The 21,279-nt window shown below is 41.6% G+C and overlaps 2 protein-coding genes across 34 annotated transcripts in view; one reads left to right on the top strand and one right to left on the bottom strand.

Annotated features, from left to right (window-relative positions):
* Positions 1 to 14,986, top strand: part of PBRM1 (polybromo 1) — a 102,238-nt gene extending 87,252 nt beyond the window's left edge. For 13 of the 33 annotated variants that reach the window (XM_072941443.1, XM_072941431.1, XM_072941440.1 and 10 more), the window contains 5 exons: positions 1,691 to 1,855; positions 5,218 to 5,373; positions 8,399 to 8,469; positions 8,581 to 8,797; positions 10,222 to 13,046. In XM_072941443.1, coding sequence (XP_072797544.1) covers positions 1,691 to 1,855; positions 5,218 to 5,373; positions 8,399 to 8,469; positions 8,581 to 8,797; positions 10,222 to 10,394 — 782 coding nt within the window. In that variant the 3' untranslated portion in view covers positions 10,395 to 13,046. Of the gene's footprint in view, positions 1 to 1,690; positions 1,873 to 5,217; positions 5,374 to 8,398; positions 8,470 to 8,580; positions 8,798 to 10,221; positions 13,047 to 14,564 lie in introns of those variants that run through there. The other 20 variants (XM_072941459.1, XM_072941458.1, XM_072941457.1 and 17 more) reach the window with 6 other exon arrangements.
* Positions 14,987 to 16,754: 1,768 nt separating this feature from the next.
* Positions 16,755 to 19,972, bottom strand: UQCC5 (ubiquinol-cytochrome c reductase complex assembly factor 5). The gene is made up of 2 exons (XM_006196393.4): positions 19,610 to 19,972; positions 16,755 to 16,859 (listed from the first exon to the last, which is right to left on the bottom strand). Exons 1-2 carry the CDS (start codon positions 19,758 to 19,760, stop codon positions 16,768 to 16,770), a joined length of 243 nt encoding a protein of 80 aa, XP_006196455.1. The 5' UTR covers positions 19,761 to 19,972; the 3' UTR covers positions 16,755 to 16,767.
* Between the last annotated feature and the right edge of the window lie 1,307 nt (positions 19,973 to 21,279).

Here is a 21,279-nt window from a genome sequence, read left to right as displayed (position 1 = left end):
TTGACCCATTGAATTCAAAACGCAAAGTTTGTAGTTTGGCTGGCTTCATTTAATAATTCTCTTTCCTAAAACAGCCCAGATGGGCTCCTCCTGGAAAGAACAGGTAGCCAGTTCAATATTCTATCCACAAGGCTGAATTTTTTTTCAACTTCGTTTTTTTTTGCTCTCCCATTTTATTGTGTCATTTGTGTAATGAAAATACTAGAACCAATGTAGGGGTCTAGGTCATCAGTGTTTTTTTACTGATAGTTCAAGGAAATGGGTTGTTCAAGTGGCCTTCATCCCTCACGCTCATTGTACGGAGGATCTGTAACCTGGGACAGTGTTAGTGAGTGATGATGAGTCTTTGCAGGCAGCTCTTTCACAGCCAAGGAAGCTTTGACTTGCTTGACTTTCGCATTCTTATACAAAGGAGGACTGGAGCTGTTGCTTCTTGAGTCTCTTTAAAGCCATGTGACCTCGAACTATTTTTCCCCCTCCTCAGATCAGCCAGTGGTAGCCTTTTGAATTCCCTGTTGGAGGGTTAATGCGTGGCAGTTGGAATGTGGTGCCAGGAATCAGGGCCACAGGTTGCTGGTTCTCTCTGTATATCAGACAAGTCACTACCTGTCTCCCAGCCCCTGTTTGCCCATCTGAGGAGTGGAGAGGATTTCGTATTTATGAATGGTGAAGCAAAATAAACCCTGTATGGTGGGAACTTTGGGAATGCACATTTCTAGAGTTCTCTAGTAATTACTGGCTACTGGTTACTGGCTATGGAGATGCAGACAGAGTAGCTCAAAAGAGTGAGGGGTGTAGCAGGGATGTTCCACAGCCCAGAACTGGCACAAACAAATGCTCCGCTTGCATTTTGGTTGAAATAAGTATGAATTCTGAAACTTTTGCTGATTTAGGATGATTTATAGTCAGTATTGAACTGCTCAGCTTCAGGAAACCTGGTTCTTTCAGTACATTGTCCATTGCTTCATATATGTATATATATATACACACATACATATATATATATAATTCCCTGCTTCTGATGACTGTAGCCTGGAGTATTATGCATTTTTTTCCCTTGGGGTTTATTAAACATGACCTCTATGCTTCATTAGAATATACAAATTAGCGTTTATTTTCCCTAAAACCTTGAGGAGGCAGTAAGCTACTTTTCCCTTACAGAGTTAATTTTCTTCAGCTGCTATAAACCCCATGACACTAATGACAAGAGTCCTCAAAATCTTAGTAAAATTGGGTGCAAGGAATCAGGAAAATATAGTAAGTAACAATTGTGCCAAAAATTATAATGGGCCATGGAATTGCTTCATGTTGAAATTATAAATAATTTATAATGCTATTAATACTAGAATAATGGTAGCGCTTCTCATCTTCAGGGTGCCTTGTGAGATTAACAGCGTTGGTTACTCTGGTGACGTGTTTAAATAAAACCTGTGCTTTCTGAATGTGTGTTGCAGTCTTAACATTCTTGAAATCTTTGCAGACCAGTTCTCAAGATGGGATAGGAAAGCTGGACTCTAGGTTACCAAGTGAAATCGGCCCGACTCCTCCTGTGTTGAGACTAGTCATCTACTGTTCCTTCCATTGAGACAGAACTGTTGCCTGTGTTTTAACTAGTCCTGTTGAATGCAATGGATGGTATTTTGAATTCCTGGGTTAAAAACAGAATTGAAAATCTGAAATGCCTTTACAGAGCGGGCAGCTAAAGTTGCTGAGCAGCAGGAGAGAGAGCGAGCAGCACAGCAACAGCAGCCGAGTGCTTCTCCCCGAGCAGGCACCCCTGTGGGGGCTCTCATGGGGGTGGTGCCACCACCAACACCAATGGGGATGCTCAATCAGCAGTTGACACCTGTTGCAGGTAAAAACAGGAGCTAAGACCATTTTTTTCCACTTTAAGAAATTCCTTCATTTTTTTTTTTCTCCAACAAGGAGTAGGCCACAGACTCTAGACTTTTCTCATGACAGATTCAAAATTTGAAGTCATCCATGTTGTCCTTAATATCGCCTTTCCCATATGGGCAATGCCTCCCCTCTGCCCCAGAAATGGGCCCTGGGCCCAACCCTGGAAATTGGTAGGGAGCAGCTCTTCCCTGGCTGTGGGCATGGTCTGGCGATATTCTCCACCTGAGACTGCTCTTGAGAGAGCGCTATAGCAGGAAATAAAAACAGATCCTGAATTCTGTTCCAGAGGGACTCCAAGAGAAAACCCAAAACTAGTCTTTAGGTGATGGTGATTTTCCCGTCTCATTCCAGTATTCAGTTTGCCTTGTTCTGCTGCAGCCATTCTTAAAAGACTGACCATTTAAAAGGATTTTTGACAGTGAATTATAAATCCTTTCTTGGTCACCAATGTGCATGACTGCCTAGTGGAATACAAAGTCCTTATTCAATTCATTGTGCCCACTCTGTAATGCTTTTCTATTTAATTACATTAAACTGCATTTTCTGTTAGTATCCCAGTCACATATTTTTTAAAAAAGAAAAGAAAATGATGAATGTGGTTTGCTTGTGTGTGTTGTCTCTGGTTCTGGTAGCCATAGAAAATTTGGCCATTCTTGATTGAATATCCTTGTCTGATGTGTCTCCAATGAGTAGCCGGTGGACCACTTCTCGGATCCCTCCTTTGTGATCTCTCTTAGCCTGGTGAGGTCCATTCAAGCCACCTGTGTTTCTTCTTAAGCAAACAGTCTGACCTCTTTTTTGCAGGGAGTCTAAGATAATGTTGTTCAAGGCAGGCTCATTAGGATGCTGTTTTGGGTTTTGCTTTTTTTAATTTGCTTTTTAAGGCAGAGTAGCATAGGATAACTTTTCCATTGTCGCTCCTACCTTTTGTGATGGCAAGTTCTCAAATGCACTGTCGCTGAATTCAGCAGTTGCACTCGCCAGAGCACATCTGAATCATGGCTTTTCAGTACTTTCAGTTTAACTGATGTTGATCTAACAAATCTCATAATCGCCTGCTCTATTCCATGGCCCATTTTGGTTAATGGGGTTCCAGAGGTTTTTAGAAATCAGGCCTTAAACATGGGGACTTTGAAAGTTAGAATTCCCTCATTGACATTCTGTTTTGTTCTATTTGATAATGTGGTATTGTAGCACTGTGCCCTTGACTAAAAAGCCCAGGGACACATTCATAAAACAAATTCAAACAGCTAAAAACATTAAAAAAAAACAGCAGCTGCAGCATTTTAGCTCCCTGTTGGGGAATAACATCATAGAGCTCTGATGGGTGAGGAGGGTGGGCCCCCTTGAAGAAAGCCTTTGCTCCATTATTAAGCACGTACTGCCCAGACTTCTGGGCCCTAGGAGTGAAGGGCAAGCATTCTCTACAGTAACCAGTCTGTTCCACAATAGGAACTTTACAGCTAAGAGGGTGATTTTTCATGGGTTTACAGGTTGCATAGGGCCTAAGTCTTAGCCTTGTTGCTGTCTGAGCCCAGCTTTGCTTACAAGCATTGAAGCTCATTTGAACACATGTGACTGGGATAATAAATGCCAAAGTACAGTTTAATGAAGACAAGTGTCATGTCTTTTGGTTACTAATAATTTCTTTAAGCACAGCCCATGAAGGCTGCGTTCAGATGGGCTTTTGTAATTGAAAGCAAAGCCTCCTAACATTCTTAAGTCCCACCTACTTATCCCTAAAAGCTCTGTCTAGTGGTGTGGTTAAAGGGCAGTTTGGTAGTATTGGATCTCATGTTTAAGATGATGGTGTCTGTTCAAAAGCAGTTTTTACTCTCAGCTCTTATTTTTAAAAAATGAACCTCATAATCTTTTTTTACATATAGAGATATTATTTAAATTTTGTTTTATTGGTCTATGTAATTGTAAGTTTTTTAGTCAGCTTAGAAATGATGAAGCGAGCTGAATCAATCTCAGAATTTTGAGTAATTTTATAGCTTAAAAAGACTAAACTTTTATAAATAAATACCTTTCAGCTAATTATTCAGGGAAAGTCAGAGTAAAATTCTTAGAATCTGGAGTTTTCCACTGTTTCCCAGAGTCCCTCTGCAAAGAATATTATATAAAAATGAGGTTTGGCACCAATCCCTCAACCCTGCCTTTGTGCAACAAGCTGTGATCAAAGGTGATTGCATTTTAGGGGGAGTCTTGTGTTTTGTTCATTGTGATCATTCCAAGTCCCAGAAAAATCAAGTTGTTTTTCCTAAAAAATGTCATGTGGCTTTAAAGTTGTTTTGATAGGTGAGTCTTTGACATTTTGAAATTATTTTCGTCCTTTAACTCTTTTTGCCAAAAATACTTGTTTCTTGAAACTCTTCCCTAGCCAGCAGAAAATATTTTGTGTTGTGAAGATGCACTTTGAAAATAAAGGTATTAAAAACCTCTGTTCACAGAAATGCTGTACCTCATTTAAAATGTTCCCTGTTAACTGAAGATTTATGTGAGGACATTTGTGAGCTTGGAGACAATGATGACAGTTGGCATTTTCTCATGTCAGCAGAGCCTGATTCTCCAGCCGTTCCTCCTAAGGTCTACATGCAGGCTGCTGAGTGACCTGGGCTTAGGTTGGCTTGGGAAGGTTTAGGCTTTATCTTTATTTTATCATGTTTTGAGATCTAAAGATGAAAAATCATTCATTGTGATGGCTCTTCACTGTTCCCCAGCTCAAGCCCGAGCATGATCCATTCTTACCTGCAGTGGAGGTCTGGAAGGGAGGAGGAGTGGATATAGAAGACTTGAAAAATTTTTGCCCACCTCCCGCATGCTGGAGAACCATGCTTTGTGATCAGGGCTGCCCGCCTCATTTCCCTCCATTCCAGTTTCCCCTCATGTGTACCCATGATAGGCATATGAGTGTGGGCAGAGTGGAATGATGGTTTATACTGTTCAATAGAATTGCAGTCGGCAGAACTGGTCACCCTGTTTGAACAGCTCAGCTTGCAATAATATTGACCTTGGGAAGGCTGTTACTAGAACTCTTTATTATTATTTAACTGAAAACATGCAGCATATTTATCCCAGGGAAAATAACTACAAATAATAATATACTAAGTACTAATACATCCAGAAATGTTGTATTTCATATTTGTAACTGTCTATTTTGTTCATTATTGCAACAAAATAATTGCACTAATTGCCGTTATATCATGCAGTACTAAGGGCGCTTTATTCATTAGTAGTGCATGTGGGGGGTTTGTTTTTACTTAGGTCATGTTGCATGTTAATGATGCATGTCTGAAATTTGTTGTGTCCTTCAAGGCATGATGGGTGGCTATCCGCCAGGCCTTCCACCTTTGCAGGGCCCAGTTGATGGCCTTGTTAGCATGGGCAGCATGCAGCCACTTCACCCTGGGGGGCCTCCACCCCACCATCTTCCGCCAGGTGTGCCTGGCCTCCCAGGCATCCCACCACCGGGTAAGAACTTCATCCTCATTCACTCATTAATCTCATCTTCATATTCTCTTTTTCCTCCTTCAGCCAGTTGTTCCAGGAGGTACCTGCTGCCCATGTGGGCAGGCTTTTCCTCACTGAGAATCTCAGGGGTGTCAGCAGCAGGGCCTGTCCTGTGTGTTGAGCAGGTGGCTTAGCATCTGTGCCCTTGGGCACCTGGCTGCCTAGCAGCAGCAACACAGGACACATGGCAGAAACCAGACTTAGCAGACCAAGGGGCAGGAGGCGTACTCTAAAATCACGCAAACAATATGACAAATGTTCTGAAAGCCAAACAGCCTGGAAGGTCATGCTGTGCTCTCTTCATCAGTGAATGAGGTTTCCCACATTGCTAGTTGAGAATGAGTCACATATAAACAACAGTTTTTGCTCCTGAGTGCATTTCTTCCTTCCTCTGCTTCAATTCTTACCTCACAAGTGCTTTTGTAGAGTCCCTGCTCCATCTCTTGCTTATCAGACAGCCCTTCTAAGGGGAATGCAGAGTTGCTAATGTCGAACTCTTTAGAAATCCTTCAGTCATTCCTTCTAGGAACAAAAAAGGTGGGAGAGAACAAATTCGCACTGAACTAGTGTTTTGTATCTGAGTCCCCAAAGAAGCGTGACATAAATTTTAAAGAACAGCATAGCCCACCCTACTAACTGTAGGCACTGGTTTGTCTGTCAACAGAAGCTCAGAAGTTACTGCATATAGAAACATAAATGGAGTCCAGAAATAGCTACAGTTTGATTAATTAATTAGCAAGCTGAAAGATTATTATGAAAGGAAAAGCACTAATTCCTATATTAATTGCTATCATATGCAAAAGAACTGACCCTTAGCCATAATCTAGTTGGAGGGAATGTGACTTGAAACAGCATTTGGCCCATTATCCAAAATATTAGCTAAAGATCCGGCCCAGATGATAAAACGTAGAAATGTTAGATTTGCTTACAAGAGTACTACACCTACTAATCCTAGGATTATAAAGAGTCCCAAACAATACTTTAGAGGGTGTAACTAGCAGTGTGTAGGATGAGGGAACCTGGTGACTTGGCCTAGAGCCTCCAGTGACACTCTTTGTGATGTGAGTACTGCTTAGAGAATGGCCACAACTCCAGCGAAGTGTTTGATCCAGACATAACCTGTGGGAGGGAATGTTTGTGGGAGTGGGCGCTTCGTTACAGAAATGGTGACCTGTGTGTGAGTTGCTGTTGCAGCAGATGTCAATCATAAAATTGGTGTGCCCCTGTGGCAAGTAGAGGTGGCCTTAATTCTGTGCCCTCTCCCCTTGGAATAGAGTATCTGAGCAGTCAGACTAGGTTGGAGTTGCCTTCTAGCTGCGTGTGGTATTCAGTAGGAGCCACACCTAAGGCTAGTACCCTCTAGATAGCAGGTCTTTTGGTGGGCATTAGGGAACAGCTATATCCCTTTCCCCTTTCTTCAAATTCTAAATTGCATTTGAGGGAAGCACAACACACCTGATGATAAGGAGACAGGGAAGAACTCTTCTTAGTGTCTACACGTGCACACATCTGATCAGGCTTTAAGGAGAGGAGGATTCAGTGAGCTCCTCTGGTGACTCGGCCCACATTCTCACTGGCTGCTCCCTGGCATGGCATTTGTAGAAAGAGGAAGCATAGCGGGTTGGTTGCTTGGTTGCTGATTTATTGGTGCTGCCCTGCAAAGATTGACACAGGCAGTTCAGGGAGGCCCACTGAGGTGGGTGAGTATCCTGGAGTGGGCAGGGGTTAATGATATGTTGCTGGAGCAGTTGCTTACCCACCACAACCTCTTCACTCATTCACAAATAATCATTAGGATCCTACTATTGTGACCCAGTACCTTTCTGGGCCCTTGGAATATAAAAATCCCTGCTTTGTCAACAGAAAGCTTGTTTTCACTTATTTTCTCTCTAACAAATGTCTGATACTTCTCAGGAGTGATATTTAGCAGTTCTGAACCTTAAAATAGTGGGCTGATTCTGCCTGGTCAAAATACCAACATTTTGAATCCAGAGAAACTATGGGATGTAAAATTAGCTCCTCTTGATCCTTCTGTGCAGCCGGCTGGACTTAATTAAGGTTTAACCAGTTCACCAGGGTTTTGGCTGTAGTTAGTTAGTTTTTAATGAATTGAATCTCTTGCCTATTTCTCTGTTTTATGAGAATAGGAACTGGACAGTCCTGAGATTAAAATAGCCCCAGACACTAAATTTAGGACATCCCATTATTATCAGCTGGTACCTGTGAGACAGAAATTGCTTCTGAGGAGTCACCAAGGAAAGTTTATACATAGTACAAATATAGTAGGACCATGAAATCTTTCTCTTCCCTTTGTCATTTTGCATTTGAAGTGATAGCACTAAAGCTGTTCTACTTCCAGATGACCCCTTTTCAGAGTGCTGTGCTACAGATGGCAGTGTCCTCTGTGAACATTAGCAACCCCAGTTAGAACCAGAGGTGCTGTGCTGCTGGCCTGGGAGGGGACAGCCTCCACAAAGGTCATCTAACTGTGCACTTGTGCAACCCCTACCCTCGTGTCCCCATTGTCCTAACACACTACATTTAGCTGAGCCTGGTGCCATGCCATTACTGCTGAAATTAAACATGGGCTTCAGTGGCAGGAAAATGTGTTGTCAAAAGAAAATTCCTTGAAAATAGAGGTGTGTTCTAACTCTAGGTTACTAGAAATACTAGAACTTTATGCAGTGTTCTGACTAGGTTACTAGAAATACTAGAACTTTATGCAGTGTTCAGATAATTTCTAAGTCATGAATAATTAGTGTACATCTGACAAATTGTACTAGCTTTGTCCTTAAAGTATCTAAAAAAGAAAGACTATGAATTTTCTATATGAGTGCTGCATCTTGGGTGTTTAGGGTTCCTATCCACAAAGACTCAAGGGTAGGGATCATAGGTTTGCATTATAAATGGCTTTTCTTATCAGACAGTAGTTTTTCTGTCTTCTCAACCCAGAGCCTCTAATTGTGCCTATAATTCTGAATCATAGGTGTGATGAACCAAGGAGTGGCCCCTATGGTAGGGACTCCAGCACCAGGTGGAAGTCCATATGGACAGCAGGTGAGCCTCCAAGTTGGATTTTCTAGGACTCGAAAGAATTCAAGTTATTCTCTTTCTCAGAGCATGTGCCAAGTATGTTTTTCCCTCACCATGTGGTCTGTGCTCTTTCAGGTAGGAGTTTTGGGGCCTCCAGGGCAGCAGGCACCACCTCCATATCCTGGCCCACATCCAACTGGCCCCCCTGTCATACAGCAGCCGACAACGCCCATGTTTGTGGCTCCCCCACCGAAGACTCAACGGCTTCTCCACTCAGAGGCCTACCTAAAATATATTGAAGGACTCAGTGCTGAATCCAACAGCATTAGCAAGTGGGACCAGACCCTGGCAGGTAAGGAGAGTCCTTCTCAAGAAGCCTTTGCTTTATCAAAGGCTTCCCACTGCTGTCGGCATATTATATCATAGGATGAATATCCATTTTTCTTATACAGGCATACCTCATTTTATTGCACTTTGCTTTATTGCACTTCTCCAATACTGTGTTTTTTACAAATTGAAGGTTTGTGGCAACACTGCTTCGAGCAAGTCTGTCAGCACCATTTTTCCAACAGCTTTCGACTCACTTCTTGTCTCTGTGTCATATTTTGGTAATTTTCATAGTATTTCAGACTTTTTCATTATTATTATATTTGTTGTGATCTGTGATCAGCAGTCTTCAATATTACTATTACAAAAAGATTGTGACTTGCTGAAAGCTCAGGTGATGGTTAATATTTTTTAACAATATAGTCTTTTAAAATTAAGGTGTGTATGTTGTTTTTTTTAAACATAATGCTATTGCACATTTACTAAAGTATAGCATAAACAACTTTTACATACATTTGGAAAACCAAAAACTTCATGTGACTCACTTTATTGTGGTGATCTGGAACCAAACCTGAGGAATGCCTGTATAAATAAAGTAAGTTGTGTATTTAGTTGAAGTGTTTGAATCTTCTTTGTATATTGACATCGCATACTGAAAATGGTTTTTTTTTGCTGAGTTTCAGAGCTTAGTTTTGTCATAAACATCAATGCTTAAGTATATTCTGAGTTTTGTCAATTATTTTTCAGGCATTTGGGCATAGCATAGGTGCATTTGGGTAAATTAAAGATTATATCACCTCAATTTTTTAAAAAAAAATTGGAAAACATGTTTCTGTTAACCTATCAAGTTATTCATTTAGTTCAGCAGGCTTAACATATATTTTCAGTACATACTAAAATAATTTGCCTAGTTTCTGGAAATAAATTTGAAAGTTTCTACTTATTCTTCATTTCTAAGCCAAATTTGATAATTTGATTTCTTTTAGGAGTAGTAGGTATGTTTTCCCTTTCTTCACCTTTACCTTTTTAGGAATTTTTATTAATATTGAAGTAATTATGTAATATCAGGAGGGTCTACAACAAAATATTAATCAGATCTTTTAAGTGTTTGTGCAACACTCATGTTCCCATTCTAGTGATCGTGTTACATTGTGCAGCTCTTTTGTGAAGTCCTTGTTATAAATTAGATAATCTGTAAAGCATAAAACGAGACATCTTAGCTAGGTAGTCTCATGCCTAAGTGAAGTAGTTTTCTGAAAACAAGATGCCTAATAAAACAATATAAGAAATTTGCTTGGAAATACTCTGCAGAGTTAAAATTCATAATATTTAATAAATAATAAATGTTTTTTATGTTTTAATAAATCTAACAGACCTTAGGACTGAGGGAAAATTTGTTACCTTAAAATTCCTATTTATATTTCTCTGTCTGCATTATTTAATTTCTAGCTCGAAGACGTGATGTCCATTTGTCAAAAGAACAGGAGAGCCGCCTCCCCTCTCACTGGCTGAAAAGTAAAGGGGCCCATACCACCATGGCAGATGCCCTCTGGCGACTTCGGGATCTGATGCTCCGAGACACCCTCAACATTCGCCAAGCATACAATCTAGAAAACCTTTAATCACATCAATTACATTTCTTTTATAGAAGCATAAAGAGTTTTGTGGAACAGTAGCCATTTTAGTTACTGGGGGTGGGGGGAGGAACAAAGGATGATAATTTTTATTGCATTTTACTGTACATCACAAGGCCATTTTTATATAAGGACACTTTTAATAAGCTATTTCAATTTGTTTTTGTTACATTAAGTTGACTTTATCAAATACACAAAGATTTTTTTGCATATGTTTCCTTCGTTGAAAACTAGTTTCCTAATTGGTTCTATATGTAGACTTGAAGTTTTATCTTTTTACTTGTTGCCATAGAACTGAAACCATCAAAGGTTTTGTCTTGGCTTGGGGTTTTTGTTTTTTGTTTTTTTCTTTTCTTTTCTTTTTTTTAATAAAAGAACAAACAAAATGAAAAAAAATCACACACATGCAAGAGTTTACAGATTAGTTTGACAAATGTGAAGTTGGTCTTAGTTTACTTCTTAGAGAGGGGAGTGTACTTGTGTCTGTTTCATGTGCCTAAATATCTTAAGCCAGTTTTGCAAAAACTGTTCCTTACAGGAGAAGTGAAAGGTTGTTAGTTAGGTTATAGATGTTTGACAGACATGGTACATTTGCTCTGTTAACTGAGAAGTCTGAAGTCAGTGCTGTGCATCCTTCTGCAGCTAGTGCATCTCCTGGACACCTGGAGGGAAAGCACTTTTTCTTGTGCTGAGTCAGACACCTGTGGTGTCAGTTACTTTTGCAGAACATATGCACAACCCTGAATTATATTTAGTCTTAGCAGGTAAGTTTAAGGGTACTTTTGATCTGTTTATAATGAATTCACAATTTATGCCTATACATGTTAGATGATTTAAAACTTTAAATCTCTTACATTGAAAAACATTGAAGTTCATCTTGAAGAAAGCATTGAGGTGTGCATGGAGGTGGTTTATTTCTAAATGTAACACCTAACCTAACATAGGGAAGGGAGTGCGTTAACTGTCTATGAGCTGTGTCAGAAGCATACTTGTAAAAGGATAGATTGCCTGCAGATGCAAGTATGATTTAGTATTCTTTATTTCCTCATCAGATGTGGCTTTTTTTTTCTTCTAAGTTTCAGGGTTGTAATTCTCAACCAGAAATTTAAGACTTTCTAAAGTAATTATTAAATTTAGCTTGTGCTTTTGAATTTCAGGAGAAAGGAATCATAACTTAAGAAAATGCTCACTAAAAAGACCTTTACAGATCCCAAACACCTGAGTTTGATGACCCTGTCTCTCTTATATGACCGTAGAAGAAACATTTGGAGCAGTGTGTTACACTCAGACAGGTAGAAGGCATCAAACATGCAAGAATATTTCACTCAGCATTTTTGAAACCTGCTTTATTGTAACAAGGTAGTTGCCATCGTGGTGGAGTTTCCACTGTTGTAGGTTGAGAGAGTGACTCTCAGAGGATACTTTTTTCTTTTAATCTGGTATGAATCAATACCTAGATATTTAATTACCATTCTTGCTAAATCATGGTGACAAAAGAGTGTAAAATGACAAAAAGTCTCTTGTATCTAGATGCTTGAAATACAGGAGGCCCTTGTAACTTAATTGCCTATAGTCAACCACTGAATCCCAATTTGCATGAAGTATTTTAAATCTGAATTTTTTTTAGTGTATTACAGTGGTATGTCAGTACCTTATTGTTAAACTGAATCAGAGAAAGAAATCTTCAGTTCCTGGTTTTTTGGGCCATTGAATTATCATGGACTGTAGAATACAGTCAGATTATTTCTAAACATCCTTGAATTACACCAAAGAACCTGAAATTTAATATTGGTTAAGTTATTTATTTATTTCATGCGCCCATTTTATTTCCCTTTTTAAGGTCTGGATGAGACTTCTTTGGGAAGCCTCTAAAAACTCTTCACTGTGGGCTGTGTAGGGCATTAGAAGCCAGAGCACTCCTCCTCCAGGCTCCTTCCCAGTGTCTAGAGGCGCAGTAGGTACCAGATCCAGCCAGGGGCTTCCCTAAGGCAGTGCATAGCCAGGCCAGGGGGCCACTAGGCAGGCCCTGATTAAGTTAAAAAAAAAAAACTCTATGTATTTATTTTAGAATCATGTCTTTCTGTATATTAACTTGGAGAATATCAGTTAATATTTAGTATATAAGATTTGAGGTCCAGCCATCTTCCAAAAAAAGAACCAAAAAAAGAAAAAGGAAAAAAAAAATCCTGACTTAAGAAAGTACAAGTGAACTATAGTTCTTTTCTTTCGTGAGTTTTAGGAACTGTAGTGATACGGCTTAGAAAGTATAATGGCCTAGATGTTTTCAAAATGTAAGTTCATGTGGGAAAGAATTTTGTTTATGTGGGGGAAAAAAACCTATAGGTTTAAAATAGTATGTCAGTCGACTGATTTAAAAGGCTCTGAACTGCTTTGTTTTTGAACCCACCCTTCTCTTCCTATGAGGAAGAATTGAGAGGGACCGCTTCTTTGTGTAAAATCTCCAAATTGGTGTTGTTGACTTTTGAACTTGAACATTTTCAGACCTGATTAAAACTTGGTTTATTCTAATTTCTGTATCAAAAGAGGTTTAAGTGATAACTAGTCTTATATTATGTATGTATCATATGTTTGTTCATCTAAAGCTTTTTAATCCAAATAAAAATGGAGTTTGCAAAGTGATTTGGATTAACCAGGTTTGGTTGTTCTGTTAATCGTTGTGTCAGATGTTAGTTTCAAGCAGGTTTAATTCCTGCAAGCCTTAATTATAGGCTGATAGAGATATAGCTGCCAATTTAAGGGAAGAGAGCTCCTCGGGCGGAGGCAAAAGTCTGCATCCAGATGTTGGTTCAGACTCAGGCTGCATTAACACAGAAGCTGAATGTAGTCACGCTGCAGGCTGAAGTTAAAATTGCAGAAAGTTCCTACTGATAGTGGAAGGTAAGGAAAGCATGTCCTATATCATAAAGCAGTGTAACCCATTTCAGATAGTCAGCTGTCTGTGGCCAAAAGAGACAGGTGGCCCAGATTATGTTTTATCATGCTTATAAGCTCCTAAAACATGACCACACTTTTAATAGAAAGTGTTGGTAAAATCAACCAACTGTTTTCCTCTAACATCACTTTGCAAATCCCTGTGGTTCTGTTCTCCTCTAAGAGTTCAGGGCTGTACTGCCATCTGTGCTCATGAGCACATTTTGAATGATCATGATGTATAGTTAAACATTCCAGCTGAACACTCTGAGCAATACTAAGTATGACTCTGTTCCTTTTTAGTTTGGAAGTGTGCTAGCTCAGCTGAATGAAAGTTCACCTGGAAAAATAATACTCTGTTTCTATCCCCCCAAATACATATGGAATTCACATCTTGTGGATTGCACATAAATGTGGCAAGAAATTCCGAATTTAATACATGTGTGTGGAAACTAAGAACTGATACTGCTTTACTAGGGGAGAAATTGTTTCGGGAAATACAGTGGTCTAAGTTTGTAGGGGTTTTTTTGTTTTTGTTTTCGTTTTCTAAAGAGAAGTAACTCGGAGTGGGGCGGGTTGTGGGGAGCCTATAGCTCAGTGGTAGAGTGCTGCTTAGCGTGCATGAGGTCCTGGATTCAAGCCCCAGTACCTCCATTTAAAAAAGTAAACTAATAAAAAAAAAGAAACCTAATTACCTTCCCCATCCAAAAAAAAAAAAAGTAACTCTGTGAAAAAATCCAAACTTCAAAAAGAGATTTAAAGTTATAACTTCAGATTTTTTTTTCCGTTTCCAAAACAACTGCTAGATGAACAAAGATAGCCAGCATATTTACTCTGTGTCTGAGTACTTTCCCTATGAGTTAGATGATAAGGTGAAGCTCCAAAACCCACGTTCTTTCCTCAACACCCCACTGGAGGAATATTTCTAGCAATAAATGCTAATTAGATTTTTGTCCTTCTAGAGTAAGAATTGTGGTTTTTGAAATGTGAGTTATTAAATTGTTTGCCTTGTAGCTTACACTAGGGGGCACTGCAGTTTTGTAAGCAGCACATAAGCACTTTTTTTTTTAAACAGGGATATTTCAAATAGACAGAAGAATCTAAGTAAGTCTGAAGAGAGAGACAGAGATGAATTAGAGTTAAGCTTAACAAATCCATTCTAAGAAGCTTGTTTTTGCTTAGGGTCCAATTCCCACAGAAGTTTACCCTTTACAATTTTGTTTTCAGAATCTGGCCACTGGAATAAAACAACTTGCTGAGTTCTTTGGATTCTCTCCATCTGGGGAGCAGATTCAAATTACCTCGGCCCAGAGTACCTTCCAGGCAATGCGAGCAAAGTCCCAGGAAACACGGCACCGTGGGCCCGTTCCTGTTCCGCAGAGGTGAAGTTGCATTGGTTTCTGGGACATCTGTCAATCTGCACATAACAGGCAATTCAAACAGCTGTATCTTAAATAAGACGGGATCTTCTCCTCCTCTCCCTCAACAGGAAGTCTGAACACAGATCAGAGCTGGAACTGGCAGCTCCACATTAACTTTTAGAGTCTTGTCACCTGTGATGATGGGCAAGCAGCCAGAGCTCCACCATTATAATAAAGTTACAGGATTATTTTATTAAAATAAAAAGGGAATGGCAAGAGAGACTCACATGTATTTGCTGAGTGAAAGTTAATACTCCATTTATAGGTATTATAAAATACTAGCTATATTCTCCATGTTGTACAATACATCCTTGTAGCTTATTTTATACCTGATAGTTTGTACCTCTTAATCCTCCACCTCCATCTTGACCCTCCCCCTTCTCTCTCCCCACAGGTAAGAGCATTGCTCTTTAAACTTTAATAAAGATCCCTTAAATAACCCTACTGTCTGGTAAGTAGGGTAGTCATATTCCTTAGTAAAAGGGTTAAAAAATTGAGGCAGTTAAAAGGCTTGCACCTTGGTTAACAAAAATTAGTTCTTACTGTAAGGCATCCAAATTAATGTGCTCTGAAAGTGTCAATTTAACACAATACTTGCCTTGCTAGTCTGCCGTGAAGGCAGACATCGTCTTGTCATCTTCAAAGTTTTGTTGTCTTCAATAAATTGGCACTCTAATACATGTATTTTTAAAAGAAGATGAAGAAAACTCTAGGAAAGTTTAACATGAATTTCAGACTAGAGATTCTCTCTGGGGTGGAGGCAGAGGTGTGGGCCAAGGAAGAAAACCACAGCAAACACAGAAGTCAGTTGGTTTTATTAGCATTTACAACTATTCTTTATAAAAGGTGTGCATGTTACATATTCTCTGTATGTATAGAATATTACTTAAGCTTCTAAACCTGGGGTTGGGGGAACAAATGGAATTAAGTCCACAATTTAAATTTCTTATGCAGCAGTCTAGTCACTAAAATGCCTGAGGTTAGGGTTACCAGGAACTCTCGAGGTGACAAAAGTGCATGTGAGAACCACTTTCCTCTCCCGGGTGCTGTTGGTCATCACTGGTCTTCACACTCAAGCCATCTGAGCAGTGACTCAGTAGTGCTTTAATGAGATCTGAGTAATCAGTGGCTCCTTATACTGAATTGGTTCTAACATAAACGGACTGACTTAAATTGGAAAAAACAATCCCTTAGAACAGTTTGGGGCAGAGATCATTAACTTGAGGATAACCTGTGGCCTTAAGCATATGCTTCCTTATTCATGAGGAAAAGGTAGAGACTATTTTGAAACTTAGTCTTAATACGTAGATACTTTCTTGTTTGAAAAGATGTTGGATGTGGTTATCCAAGAATGGAAAGACGCCTTTGCTTTTTCTACCAGTTGACCCAAACTTACTCTGGGTCAGGTTGTAGAATCTCTCCCAACAGACTGGGCCTCTAATTAGGTGAAGTCTGTGGTTGCTTTACACTCTGAAGATTCACTTTCTTTGGGAAGGAGCAGTGTCTTTATCTTGAGGAGCTGGATGAAAGCAACATCTTCATCACAGAGGGGAGTGGAAACTGTTCCTCCCCCAGTCCTCATGGAGTTCCAGCTCTTGTATGTTAGTAGAATTAGGCAAGGGAAGGGCTGTTTCTATTCCTAAGAGCACTTAACGTGAGTCATGTGTGGTCAGGAATTCCCATCATTCTAACAAAATGTTTGCAAACTGGTAACTGGCAGAAATGTAGTCTGCATAATTATTCTGGTTTAAATGATCCTGCAATAGAGACCTTAATTTTATTCATATTAAATCTAAATTCTGCAGAAAATTAAACAAGGTTATCCTTTGTAGTCTACAACAGAGGACTCCACAAACAATTCAGACCGCACTGAAAAGCATCCTGATTGATCAGTGACTTGGGAAGTATTCAAGGAGAGGCGGAAAAACTATAAAAATTCTTTCTAAAGGCACAAGAGATCTGAAAAGTATGTTTTTAAAGGAATTGAAACCAGTAGTAAAGTTTCATATTCACTTTATTGATTGCTGAAGTTCAGTCTCTGATGCATCTTCCAGCCTTCTCTGATACTGCCTTTCTGAGGCTTTTCTACGGTAGACATCGTCTGTATCAAACAAAGATTTTACTTAGATTTTTAAAAAACTAAGGATTTAAAAATACTCATATATTTAAGTAATTTAGCCAATAGCCTGGGTCTGTCACCTGAATCTCAAAGGTAATGTTAAATTCAACGCCAAAATAAACTTAAAACGATTTGAATGAGGACCATGTTAATGGAGTTCCCGATATCAATAGCAGGGTCAGAGTCAGTGTCTTCAAAGATAGGACCATGTCCTAGCACACCTCTCAGCAACTTCTATTCTCTCTGAAATCATTCTTTTCATTGGCCCCTCAAGGGCACTTGCCCTGCAGCTCTCTGTGGGGACTTGAGGGCAGCTTCCTTGTTCTCAGCTGCTGCTTTCCAGATACTGATTCTCTACCCTTTTCCTCTAGGGCTTCTGCCATTTGCCACCATCTCCGCACTGGCACCTGCTGTCTATCACTTCTCTTCAGTTTCCGAAAATGCTGGCATCTAGCTTCAGCTCCTTGACCTGTGCCATCTTCCCAGGCAACCCCACCCCCCACAGGGATGAAGCGCCAGCCCTTCACCTTCCTGACTTCTCCAGTCAACTTCTGCCATGTATTTGCAGTGTTCCTCTGAAGTAATAAATTCATTCTGCTCTGACCTCATCCTCTACTTTCTAGCCTCCTGACCTTGGACCTCTGCCAACTTCCCCAGGCCCTTGGCCCCTGAATACCTCCTCAGACCCTCTTGTTCTCTCTTCCTGCCCAAATCAGCTGAAATTCTCTAACTCATCAATATCAACTTTTTGACACACTCTCAAAACCACAACTACAGGTTACAACTTCCTTCCTTCTCCATGCCTCGCTCTGCTGCTTTGCAGTGTAGGACCAACTGTTGCATCTAATCAGTCCACTGTGATGCCTGACAATCTTGTTTCCTCAGCTGTCACCCTGACGCTACTTTACCAACCCCCAAATAGCCATGGACTCTTTCTTCACAGAGACAAGTCATCAGTAAAGGACTCTTCCAGCTAATTTCCAAGAGCTACTCCTTGCCCTGCTCTGATCCCATCCCGTCCCACCCTCTCTAGGGCCAAGGTATCTCCAAGCCCCTCTCCACCTGCTCTTTCCTGGTTGGTATCTGCATATCTTCGAGTCTCTCCTGGTAGGGGAGAGGGGGCTTCCCTCCCTTTCACTAAGTCAAACTTCCTGAACCTCTTGTTTTCTTTGATAACATACCCTTCTGGTTTTCCTCCCTGCCTCTTTGGCCACTCTCAGTCACCCTTAAAATGTTAGAGTTTGACTGACTTTCATCACAATCTGCTTGTGAATGACCTACAAGCCTAGATCTAAGACCCAGATCTGCCTTCTGAGCTTCAGATCTATATAACCATCTCCACCTCAGCATGTCCAAAATGGAGCCCAGGATTGTCCTGCCTGTGTTCCCCCTGTCCCAGGTGCCCTACAAGAGCCTCTACTCCTCATGAGTCCATTCAGTCACCAAGCCCTGCCAGTCCCACCTCTGAAGTGTCTCCATCTACTTCTTGGCATCCCTTCTGTCCCCACCCTAGACCAGGCCACCATCATAAACCTGGATAACCACACAGCCTAAGTATTCCTGCCAACCTCCTCTCCACATGTGTTAATACGCTGCTGCTTAAAACCCATCAGTTCTTTGGGATACATTCTTGGTTCTCCAGTCCCTTTGTGGCCCTGCCCAGGCACCTTTCTAACCACTTCATCCCTCAGTCTGCTCACCTGCTTCAGTCCCTCAAACACAGCACACTTTCACACCTAGGCCCTCATGACTATGCTTACCACTGGCATGAGACACTTTCAACTCCATAAACATTTCCCTCATCTGGCTGACACCTACTCAATCTTAAGGTCCTACATGACATGGTAACTTCTCCAGGAAGCCTCCCTGCACCACCTAGTCGAATTAAGGTGCCCCACCCAAGACTCCCATGCCCCCTCACCTTTCCCCTCACAGCACTGATCACACTTGATAGTAACTGTATGATCTAGCTCTCCCACTAGAGCTCTTCTGGGGTGGGGAACCCTCTGCCTTGTTCATTATATCCTCTCACCAGTGCTCATTAAATATTAGTGAATGAATGAACAGAAGGACTAAATATCTTTAGAAAGCGCTTTTTTTTTTAAATGAGGGTAGACAATTTACAAGTAATACTATATTTACGGAGAGGGAGAAAACAGAAAGGGCCTAGGAGTTAGGGAAGTTTCCTAGCCTGTCCTCAGCTAGTGCTCAACAAAGCAATGCCAGGCATTCTTTTCACAGTGCTGGGCCAATGACTCTAGCCTATAAAGCTAAGCAAGGCAAACTAGCTCCCTCTGGGATTGGACTTAAGAGTCCAGAGAGAACTAGGCAGTTAGCAGGAGCTCCCACGGATCCTCAGGATCCCACTCGCTTCTAGGTGCGGTGAGTAAATCTATTCCTTACGCCCAATCTCACTGGCATGGGCAAAGGAAAAGCCTGAAAGGAGGGCGTCCTGAATGGAGAGAAGTGCCCTCCCCTCAAAGTGCAAGGAAGGCCTCAAGGTTGGATGCCAGTGTGCCTTTGTCGCCCCGTTTCCTGGAGAGCCAGAGAGGGTCTCTACAGCCCAGCGAAGGGAACTGCACTCGCCCTTCCAACCAGGATAAAAGCAGCTCAGCGCTGAGAGGAATGTGCGGTCTGCAATCTAAGGATATTTCCCAGGAAAACGGCTCTCTTGCCGCCTCCTGCCTGTCTGAAATAAAAGAGACTGCTGCACCCCCCCCGCCCCCACTTACAGAAGGTCTCCTGGCCCACGCGCACTTTAATCATGATCCACTCCATCGTTCCTCCCAGGACAAAAAAGAAGGGCAGGAACCTGTAGACGCCGAGTCGCTGCTTCCCAGGCACCCGCTGCAGAATCCGCCTCACTTGGGCCCTGGAAAACATGCCCGACCAAGGTCGTGGAGAGGGGAACGGCGGCGGAATGTGGAGACGGGAGCTGCCTCCGCCCCTGGACTGGAGCGCTCAAATGAAGCCGAAGTTGCCCTACCAGTCCTTGTGGAACCCAGTTGCCACGCTGCTGTTGGACCCTCGCACTGCTCCGCCTCGGAGCCAGCGAAGGACCCAGAGCTGGGGTGGCTCCGCCAATGGGGGTGGGGTGGGGTGGGGAATGCACGCGAGTCGGCCAATCAGAGGTATCAGAATTTGGCGGAGTGCGCGTGCTCGATGAGGCCGAGCCCAGCCCGAGAAGCAGGCGCAGGCGCCTCGGCTTTGGAGTCGGGGCCTCCCACGTGGCGCCGGCCCGGCCCCGCCCCCTGGGGCAGCCTCTGTGCACGCTGGTACTCGGAGTTGGCAGCCGCGCCCCCGTACTCTACCACCGCCATCTTTTTTTCTTAAAAGTCCTGATAGAAGTGATGAGACTATGATGGACTAAACGTGTACTGTACCACACTCTAAAATACAGTTACACAACGCCTTGCATTTATTTCGGGATCGTGACTGGTGCCTACACTTCTAAAAATAACAGAATTTGATTGCATTGTTGAAAGCTGAACTTTATCACAACAAAAGCCTAAGCATCTTGTGACAACCAGCCATAAAATTAATAAAAGCTATACTGTATGGGACACTTACTGCTATACCCGAACTTGCAGGAGCTTTTTAAATATAACATCATCTCCTTATCACAATAATCATAGACGACCAGAATGGTCAGAGTATGGGCTTTGTCAAACCACATCCCTGCTCCATACATAGTCTCTTAGCTGGCGTGTGCCTCAATTCCCTAATCCACAAAATAGGGATCTTTCTCTGATGCTGTGAGGATTTAGAGAGTAATACAAATAAAACATTTAACACAATGCCTGGAGCATAGCAATCGACCCATTAACATTAGCAATAATAATAATATGATGATGATGATTTATTGAGCCCTAGCTCTTTACATGTACTCCTGAACTTCGCCCCTATTTTCATTATCTCCTTTTTTCGACAGGGAACTGAGAAGTTAAAGAGCTTAAGCCAGGTAAAAGCAGAGCCCTGACTCCAGAGCCTTCACTCTCGCTGAGCCCCTGTGTTTGAAGATGTCTGTAAGGGACTATCACCTCATTACCTAAAGGTAAAAAAAACTGGGGGGTATCTTTGAGGAAGAGAAATATTAGACAATCTAAGAAAGTCAAATAACAACTTAGAACCAATTAGAGAGCTCGGTGATGTGGACAAAAAATATACAAAACAGTCTGGAGAACAGATGGAGCAAGCAGGGCCCCTAGAAAGGGTTGTAGGGTCTGCTGCTGCCTGGATAACCTGCCTTCTCCCAGGGCCAACCCCACCCAACTGCACACACGTAAGCACACACACCTGCTTGGTATTCACTCCGGTTTCTCTTAGTGCCTCTGCGGGCTAGACACCACAGAGCACCCATCTCCGTCCAAATGAGGCTTACACGTGGCCAGGTCCCCAGTGC

This window comes from Vicugna pacos, chromosome 17 (genome assembly GCF_048564905.1).
Source record: "Vicugna pacos chromosome 17, VicPac4, whole genome shotgun sequence".
Taxonomy (NCBI): domain Eukaryota; kingdom Metazoa; phylum Chordata; class Mammalia; order Artiodactyla; family Camelidae; genus Vicugna; species Vicugna pacos.
This window is presented reverse-complemented; position numbering and strand designations above follow the sequence as displayed.